The sequence below is a fragment of the Nycticebus coucang genome, chromosome 2 (genome assembly GCF_027406575.1).
Source record: "Nycticebus coucang isolate mNycCou1 chromosome 2, mNycCou1.pri, whole genome shotgun sequence".
Classification (NCBI taxonomy): domain Eukaryota; kingdom Metazoa; phylum Chordata; class Mammalia; order Primates; family Lorisidae; genus Nycticebus; species Nycticebus coucang.
The window spans coordinates 36,562,433-36,571,435 of NC_069781.1; the positions used below are offsets into that span (position 1 = coordinate 36,562,433).

General features: G+C 45.4%; 1 protein-coding gene across 1 annotated transcript; it reads left to right on the top strand.

Moving 5' to 3' along the window:
• The first annotated feature begins 1,651 nt into the window (after positions 1–1,651).
• Positions 1,652–5,380, top strand: LOC128569303 (acyl-coenzyme A amino acid N-acyltransferase 2-like). Its single transcript, XM_053567465.1, has 2 exons — positions 1,652–1,899; positions 3,485–5,380. The coding sequence occupies exons 1-2, from the start codon at positions 1,861–1,863 to the stop codon at positions 3,692–3,694; spliced, it is 249 nt and encodes an 82-aa protein (XP_053423440.1). The 5' UTR covers positions 1,652–1,860; the 3' UTR covers positions 3,695–5,380.
• Positions 5,381–9,003: the final 3,623 nt, after the last annotated feature.

Consider the following 9,003-nt stretch of genomic DNA (forward strand, 5'->3'; position numbering starts at 1 on the left):
CCACTTTGAGAGTTTGGGAGCGTTCAAATGTCAGAAATCCTTTCTTCTGCTTGCTCCACTCTGTTACTGAAGGATTCTACTGTATTTTTCAGATCTGCAAATTCTTGCTTCAGTGCGTCAAAATCTTTGGTGGTTTTGTCTTTAAATTCATTAAATACTTGAGACAACTTTTGAATTTCTCCTCAAATTTCTAATTCTGACTTTTGAATTGCTCCTCGAATTTCTAATTCCAAATTTTCATCCATTCTATTAATCTTGTTTGCAATCCAAATTCTAAATTTTTTTTCTGACATCTCGGCCAGCTGTTTATGAATGGGATCTTCAGTTACATCTGCCATATCTTTCTTTCAGGGGGTTGATCTATTCTGGTTATTCATGTTACCAGAGATTTTCTGCTGATTCCGCCCCATGCTTGTTTTACAACATTTGATTTTTCCCCTGGAGCTTTGTCGAAGACCCATACAGGCTATGGCCTGAGAAACTGGGGACCTGTTTGGTGTGGTGGGGCTAAGTGGTTCTGTCTTATTTTCAGCTGGTCTCTGTTCGACCCTAGTGAAACAGTTACTCTGGGTTGAAGTCTCAGCTGTACAGAAATACCAGCAATTAAGTCACCCCGCCCCCCACAGGCAACAATTGGAAAAGGAAAATCAAACCCTTCTACAACCACACACCCAGGGCACCACCTGAATAGTGTCTTGGGGGATTGGCTCAGTTCAAAAGGTCCAAATCAATTGTCTCAGTCAGCACCTGTCTCAGGTGGGAGAGTTTAACAGGACTCTGGCAACTGGATCGCACTGTTCTGGTGACAACTCAGATATGACTTACTCCGGTGTTCTGCGAAGTCAGAAGGACCCACCTAGCAAATAGATTAGTCTGGAAAGGCTGATGCCTCTTTCCCCACCTTGCACCTCTGTCACACCCAGTCACTGATAGCCCCGCAGGGCTGTGTCCCAGTTGCCTCCAGTGAACAGATGCTCCAGGGGTTTGCACCTGCCTGAATCACAAGTAAATCTATTTGTGCTCAGCCAGGCCACTGCGCTCTGCCTCTATCCAGCAGGGGAAGGTGAGGCCTGACAACCTCAGGCGCTTGATGGAGGCTGGGGGGTGTTCAGTCAGTTCCAGCCCCGCCCCTGATTGATATTACTGACAGAACAGAACAGAACAACTTTGTGGGAATTTGTTTCTGTCCCTGCTAAATTCTCCTGCAGAACAGAAGCTGTTTTGAGTTCCCAGAGCCTGCGCCTCAGGCCATGTCTTTGCTCCTGCAGGTTTGTATTCGGTTAGCTGTCAGTTCTAGCCTCCGGCCTTCCTTTGTCTATATGCTTACAATCCCCAGAGGGTCGGGTGCATTTTAGGGTCAGTAAAGTGGTCCTCTGAGTCATCCCCACCCAGGGAATTTCCCGGCTCTGCACGTGCATTTTCTAGTCCCTGAAGTCCACACTGGCTGGTACCGCCTCAGGCAAATCCTTTACTCATGGGGCCTGCGTTTCCATCCCAGATCTGTTCCGTGTTGGTTGCCACCTGCAAATATGCCAGGCCTCCTCTATTTGTCCAGGGAGACAAGGGGTGTGGCTTCGGAATATCCAGGAGTGAGCCCTATTGTTGCCAAAAAATGGCTGCTGCTCTGCACTTTGGTGCACTGCCGCTCTGGTGTGGTTCCCTCTTAGCCAACTGTCCTCTCTTTACTCCCATGCTGCAGAATCAGCACTGACCGGCAGCAGTTCAGGGCCTGTCCACACCTCTCAAGAAAGAATCTGGACTCCTGGGGGACAGGCCTCCAGACCTCAGAGTGAGAGTGGATGGGGAGTGCTGGGAGCTCAGAATTGCATGTAGAGAATATATACAGTTTTATACAGTTTTATGCCTGCAGCAGAACGCCATGGCACCCTAGAAGGGGAGGTAGGTCCAGTTTTTAGAGGGTCTGTCCCGTGGAGTATAGTGGGAGGACCTTTGAACTCTGCTCATTTGTTTGTGGGGCACTCTGAGCCATTCTGATGGGGGAGGGGACTCCCGTCCACTTGGTGATGGATTTTGTACCTTTTGTTTGTATCCTTGGGGTCGCAGCTTGCCTCAGCGGGGTTGATGTGTGTTCTTCAACCTTCTCTCTTGGTGCAGCTCTAATCTACCAGGTTACTTGCTAAATTTCTGTCCTTCAACTCTCCTTCTGGATGGGAGCCTCTGTGGATAGCTGGCTTCAGTCAGCCATCTTGTCTCTGCCCTCCAGATTTTTTTTTTTTTTTTTTTGGTTGTAGTTGTTATTGTTGTTTGGTGGGCCCAGGCTGGATTCGAACCCACCAGTTCCAGTGTATGCTGCTGGTGCCCTAGCCGCTGAGCGACAGGTGCCGAGCCTCAAGTTAATTTTTAAAATTTCAAATCTAAATATTGGTGAATTTGAGGATGAAAGTCAATTGCAAAATTCAATTTGGATTTAGGCAGCAGAGGAGCTCCAATATCCACCTCTGCCCCATCATACTATTGTGACCTTGGACAAGTCTTTTAAACTTCTTTTAAACTAAAACTAAAAAGTCTTAGTTTTACTATGGGAAGTGCTGAGATATTATGTGTTAGAGTCTTGGGTCCACTAAGACCTATCAAAGCAGGCACTAAAAAAATTGGATCTTAGAAAGGTCTAATGTTAAAACTTTTTCCCTCCAGATAATTCTGATGACATAAAGTTCTCTGGGGTAATAATGTAAGAAGAACAAACAAAGTAGGTCTTTTTGTACTTGCTGTTGTCTGTCCCAGTCTCCTTCATTTCCTCCCTCATTTCTTAGACTCTCTCCTTCCCCTCTGCTTCCTCAGTCTACTAGGGAATTAATGATCCCTTCTATAATACCAAATTCAATTATTTATTGAATCCAAATCTTCCGTCTCTTTATATTCCCCATGCTTTCAGGATTAGCCATTGAATTCATGAGGGTAATACCCTGTTTCCCCAAAAATAAGACAGTGTCTTATTTTAAGGTGTGCTCCCAAAGACGTGCTAGGTCTTATTTTCAGGGAACATCTTATCTTTCCTGTAAGTAGGTCTTATTTTCGGAGGATGTCTTATTTTCGGGGAAACGGTATATGGGCAATGACGTTTGTAGCTGTAAAATGCTATTTAAATGTGAATTACATTTAATAATATTTGAGAAAACCAGAGAAATGGCTCTTCTGTGGCTAGAGACAAGAATTTGGTGCTCCAGAAAGCTTACCTGTCTCAGGTAAGCTCAGACAATTCTGCATTTATAGAACTGTACCTTCGATACTGAGTGTTTTTTTCTGTTGTTCCAGTTGATCCTCCTAACAGCCTTGTAAGGTAGGTAATGTCACCTCCACAAGACAATAGAGCTTAGAGAGGCTAAGTAACCTTCCATGTCACAGAAGCCAGTAAACCCGTGTGTCAGAACTTGACTGTCCATCCTACTGGTTTATTGGCATGCACAGTACAGCTTTCTGAGAGCATGACCTATGAAGTATTTCCCTTTGTTTTGGGCTTTAGATCCAAAGGTCAGGAATTGGAGTGATCTCCGTGTGCATGGGTGCAGAGATCGTGCTGGCCATGGCCTGCTACCTGAAGCAAGTGGTGGCCGTTGTCTGCATTAACGGGTTCAACGCTGTCATAGGTGTTCCACTGCAGTACAAGGATCTGGTTGTGACCCCCATCCATCCAGATATGGAGCAGTATACAGGTGCACGCCTCTGGAGCTGAGCCCTACAGCCACTGTTACAGAGACCCAAGCGATGCCCTGAATCAGCAGAGCGTGTTGCCAGTTGAAAAGGCTCAGAGCCGGATTCTTTTCATCGTCAGAGAAGATGATGAATTCATCAGAAGCAAACTGTATGCTGAGCATGCCGTGGACCGGCTGCAGAGCCACGGCAGAAGCCAGGGCAGGGTTCTGGTGTACCCTGGCATGGGCCACTTCATAGAACCACCCTATGCTCCTTTGTGCTTCGCGTCCCAGGTCCCAGGCTTTGCCAGACCCTTTCTCTGGGGAGAGCACCCTGCTGCCCACGCCGCAACCCAGGAGCACACCTGGGGAGAGATCCAGAAATTCTTTAGGCAACATGTCATCCAGACCAGAAGCCAACTCTGAGCAAGGATGAGTGATAATGGGTGAGGGGGGAGAAGAGGCTAGCATTGGGGAATAACTAGGGTAAGACAAGGAAGAGGTGGGGTAGGGTTTCTCCAGACAAAACGAATGGGCCAGGGCACATGTGCCCCTGAAGTATTTCTGACAAATTTGTATGTGTTTCAAATTTTTTTTAAATTGGATCTTAGTTTGTATATGCTAGGGTACAGTGCTATTTCAAAATTATGGTACTCTTGCAAATTGAATAGTCTTTTATACTTCAGTTACAACTTCTTTGGATCCAGGCATTGCCAATCTAGGTGAATTCCCTAGAACTAAAAGTTACTTGCAAAAATACATCTTATTTTATTTTATTATTAAATCATAGCTGTGTACATTAGTGCAGTCAAGGGGTACAACGTGCTGGTTTCATATACAATCTGAAATATTTTCATCAAACTGTTTAACATAGCCTTCATGGCATTTTCTTAGTTATTGTATGAAGACATTTGAATTCTGGATTTAGTAAGTTTCGCCTGTACCCATTCTAAGAGACACAGTAGGTGTGGCCCCACCAATTACCCTCCCTCCACCTCAACCTCCTCCCTCCCCTAAATCTTAAAGCATTTTGAGTTGGGTTTCTGTCACTTGATATAAAAAATTCTAATACTCCCATTGAGTGTAATGCTTGCTATAAATTTCCAGTAGGTACTTACATTTTTTTTTTCTAGAATAGTGATACTTCTCTTTACATACACACACACACTTTGGTTTAACATAACCATTTAAACAAAAATCAGATTGAATTTAATCAAATGCTTTTACACACACACACACACACACTTTGGTTTTACATAACCATTTAAACAAAAATCAGATTGAATTTAATCAAATGCTTTTTTGGTATTTATTAAAATTAAATCAGTTCATAATATTAAAATTGTTAGAACAGGGCTTGACACATAATTACTCTATCAGAGTTAGCCATTATTATTTGGTAATTATCATTTTTCTCCTTGAAAGTGGTGAACTACATTCATTAATAGAATAATTTTATTTATCTGATTTTAATAGATGAATGTCTCATAGTGACCAATTTGTGTTTTGAGATTTCTTTTGGAGCCGATCTAGTCATTCATATTTTCTCAGAATTCACCCTTTTTTCTAGAGTACATTTTTCTCTCATGATTTTTCACATAACCCCTGTTGCTTGTGGATATATTTTCACTTTTTTCTCTCAGTCTGACTCACTAAATATTTCTTTTTTCCAGGGACAGCTTTTGGTTTATTTATTGGTCAGATCTGTTTTTTGCTGATTCATTAATTTCTGATTTTTTTAAATAAATTAATTTCCACTGCCATCTTTGTGTTTTCTCTGGGCTTTGTGATATACAGTGCTCTCATTTTGTAGTTTCTAAATAGTTTCTGATTTACTTTTTGTTCCTGTTAAACTCGAGAGTTATTTTGCCAAAGTACAATGATCATCCCATATTTACCCTTCTGAGGGGGAGGAGAGCAGGAATGTCACTTGGCAATGGAGGAAACAGATTATCCCCACCTGAGTTCACTGGTTAAATTTAGCATCTATAAAAAGGGTAAGTTTGACATAATGTGCTTCACAAGCGCTTGTAATGTAGAGAGCCCAGCAGTGCATGGAAGACTCCTAACAATACCGTTGAACCTAATCAAGCCTTTAACAATTAATTGATATAAATTGTGACTGAAGAACAAGGCTATCCAAGTTAGAAAACAAATCCAGATTGTGGGTCATTTTGTGAGACAACTGCCTTGTTTTTCAAGTGAATTGCATGAGAAAAAGAAAGGCTTGAGTGAGCTGGGACAATGAACTTCAATTAAACAAGACTTGAACTTCAGAATTAAACCAAATGCTATGCGTGGCCCTGGTTTTAACAGAGCAACTATAAAAAAGACACTTAAGGGGGCGGTGCCTGTGGCTCAAGGGAGTAGGGCGCCAGCCCTATATGCCGGAGGTGGTGGGTTCAAACCCAGCCCAATCCAAAAACCACACATGCACACACAAAAAGACATTTAAGGGAATATTAGAGAGAGTGGAATATGAAATGGATACTAAACTATACTAAGAAATTGTTATCTTATTAAGTATGATAATGCTATTGTGGTTATATAAAACAGTCATTATTTAGAGATACATATTGAAATATTTAGCGATGAAGAGTCATGAAATCTGGTAATTATCTTAAAATACTACAGGAATATGGCAAAATGTGAATAATTATTAAGTTTAGATGATGGGTATAAAATGAGGTTTGTTATAAGACATGTATTCTCTTTTATGTGTGTCTGCAATTTTTCATAGTAAAACTAAAAAAGAGAGATATAATCAATGTATTTACCTTTCTGTCTCAAAAGTTGAGAATGCTAGATGCATTACAGCTTTTTCTCCATGTCATTATTCATCATTAATTTCAGATGATTAATTTTTTACCATCAATAATAATAATTTTTTTTGAGATAGAGTCTCACTGTGTTGCCCTCTGTAGTGTGCTGTGGTGTCACAGCTCACAGCAACCTCCAACTCTTGGGTATAAGCGATTCTCTTGCCTCAGCCCCAACTAGCTGGGATGACAGGCACCTGGCACAATGCCCAGCTATTTTTTGTTGCAGTTGTCACTGTTGTCTGGCTGGCCTTGGCCGGGGTTCAAACCTGCCAGCCTCAGGGTATGTGGCTGGCACCATAACTGCTGTGCTACAGGTGCTGCACCTACCATCAATAATTATTTAATCATCACTATGCCTTAATTGTTTCTTTGCTACTTGCTGTTTCTTACAGACTGGTTTTTAAAAAAATTCTTGGCTTTATCTTCCATTTTCCAAAGTGCAAGCTCGCATTATTCCTTTAAAAAGTTCACATTCAGTGGCAGAGACAAGATGGCGGACTGAACCCAGCTTTCAACACAGGCTCCCGTCCAGAAGGAGAGTTAAGGGACAGGAATTTAGTAAGTATCCTGGTGGACTTGAGCCTCACCAAGAGAGAAGGTTGAAGAACGCACATCAACACCGCTGAGGCAAGCTGTGACCACAAGGACGCAAACAAAAGGTACAAAATCCACCACCAAGTGGACGGGAGTCCCCCTCTCCCATGGGACCGGCTCAAGAGCCCCACAATTAAACAAACGGGCAGAAATTAAAGGCCTTCCCACCACACTCCACGGGAGAGACCTTCTAAAAACTGGACCTACCTCCCCTACTGGGGTGCCGTGGCGTTCTCCTGCTGGGCATAAAACTGAATAAAACTTTAAAAGTCCTTTGCCGGCAACCCTGAATCCCCAACACTCCCCTCCCACCCACTGAGGTCTGGAGGCCAGTCCCCCAGGAGTTCGGATCCTTGAGTGATTTCTCAAGGGGAGTGGACAGTCCCCGAGTTGCGACTGGTCAGCATTGACTCTGAGGCACGCGAGTGAGGAGAGGGCACCCGGCTGAGGGGGAGTCATGCCTCAGCTGCACTTCCCTGTGGTGCGGTGCAACAGCCCTCTCCATGCATCAATACAGCCAGACATAAAACTGAATGAAACTCTAGCTTCCCCCCCCCCCACTCTCACTCGGGGTCTGGGGACCTGTCCCCCATGTGTTCAGATCCTTGGGTGATTTCTCAAGGGGAGTGCACAGTGCCCGAGCCGTGACTGGTCAGTGCTGACTCTGAGACACGCGGGCGAGGAGAAAGCACTCTACTAAGGGGGAGTCACGCCTCAGCGGCACTTCCCTGTGGATTAGGTGCAGCAGCCCTCCCCAGGCAACATTACGGGGCCAGGCACAAAACTGAATAAAACTCTAGCTTCCCCGCTGAGAGCTGAGAGCCCCTACTCTTACTCGGAGTCTGGAGGCCTATCCCCCAGGAGTTCGGATCCTTGGGTGATTTCTCGAGGGGACAGTGCCCGAGCTGCGTCAGGTCAGCACTGACTCTGAGACAAGTGAACAAGGAGAGGGCACTCTGCTGAGGGGAAATCAAGCCTTGGCGGCACTTCCCTGTGGTGCGGTGCAACAGCCCTCCCCGGGCGGGCGTAAAACTGAATGAAACTCTAGCTTCCCCCCCACTCCCAATCGGGGTCTGGGGGCCTATCCCCCAAGAGTTCGGATTCTTGGGGGATCTCTTGAGGGGTGTGGACCCAGCATAAACTGTGGCCGCTCAGTGCTGACTCTGGGGCGCGAGACAGAGGAGAAAAGGGTCGGCTGAGTGCCCACACCAGAGCAGCAGTTCCCTGGAGGTAGATCAACAGCCATTTTTTCTTTAACGGAAGAATGCTCACTTCTGGATATTCTGAGGCCACACCCCCTGTCTCCCTGGGCAACCAGAGGAGGCCACCAGTAAGCGGGGGATTTCCTGACACTGCTCACAAACCTGGGAAGCTTCCAGGGCGGGGCCAACCCAGAGAGGTGATCGGCAAACCTCCAGTAGCAAAGAGGACACGAACCTCCAGCAGCAAAGACGTTTGAACTCAGAACAGCCCGTCTTCTGTAGGCGATTTCGGCAGGAACAGAAACAGGACCCCACAAAGTTGTCTGTTCTGTTCTGTTCTGTTAGCAGCATCCATCAGGGACGGGGCTAAGCCTGAGTGAACACCTCCTTCCCATCACCTGCATCAAGCACTCAAAGATGTCATGCCCCATATCCTCCTGCTAGATAGCGGCAGTCTGCGGGGGCCTAGCAGACTTCCTTGCGATTCAGGCAGGTGCAAACCCCTGGAGTGTCTGTTCACTTCAGGCAACTGGGTTAGCCATCTGCAGAGATACCGGTGACTGGGTCCGACGGAGGGGCAAAGTGGGGAAGGAGACGTCAACCTTCCCAGACTGCTCTGTTTGCTGGGTGGCTCCTCCTGACTCCACGCTGCACTGGGGTGAGCCGTGTCAGAGGAGTCACCAGGCTCCTGTGATCCAGTTCCCAGAGACCTCTTGAACTCTCCCACCCGAG

What these genes read in the sequence shown, in the direction of transcription:
- LOC128569303 (XM_053567465.1), top strand. Translation starts at nt 1,861, where the DNA reads ATGCCTGCAGCAGAACGCCATGGCACCCTAGAAGGGGAG. An exon ending in ATGGCACCCTAGAAGGGGAG is followed by an intron (nt 1,900 to 3,484) that starts GTAGGTCCAGTT and finishes TTTGGGCTTTAG; the next exon opens with ATCCAAAGGTCAGGAATTGG.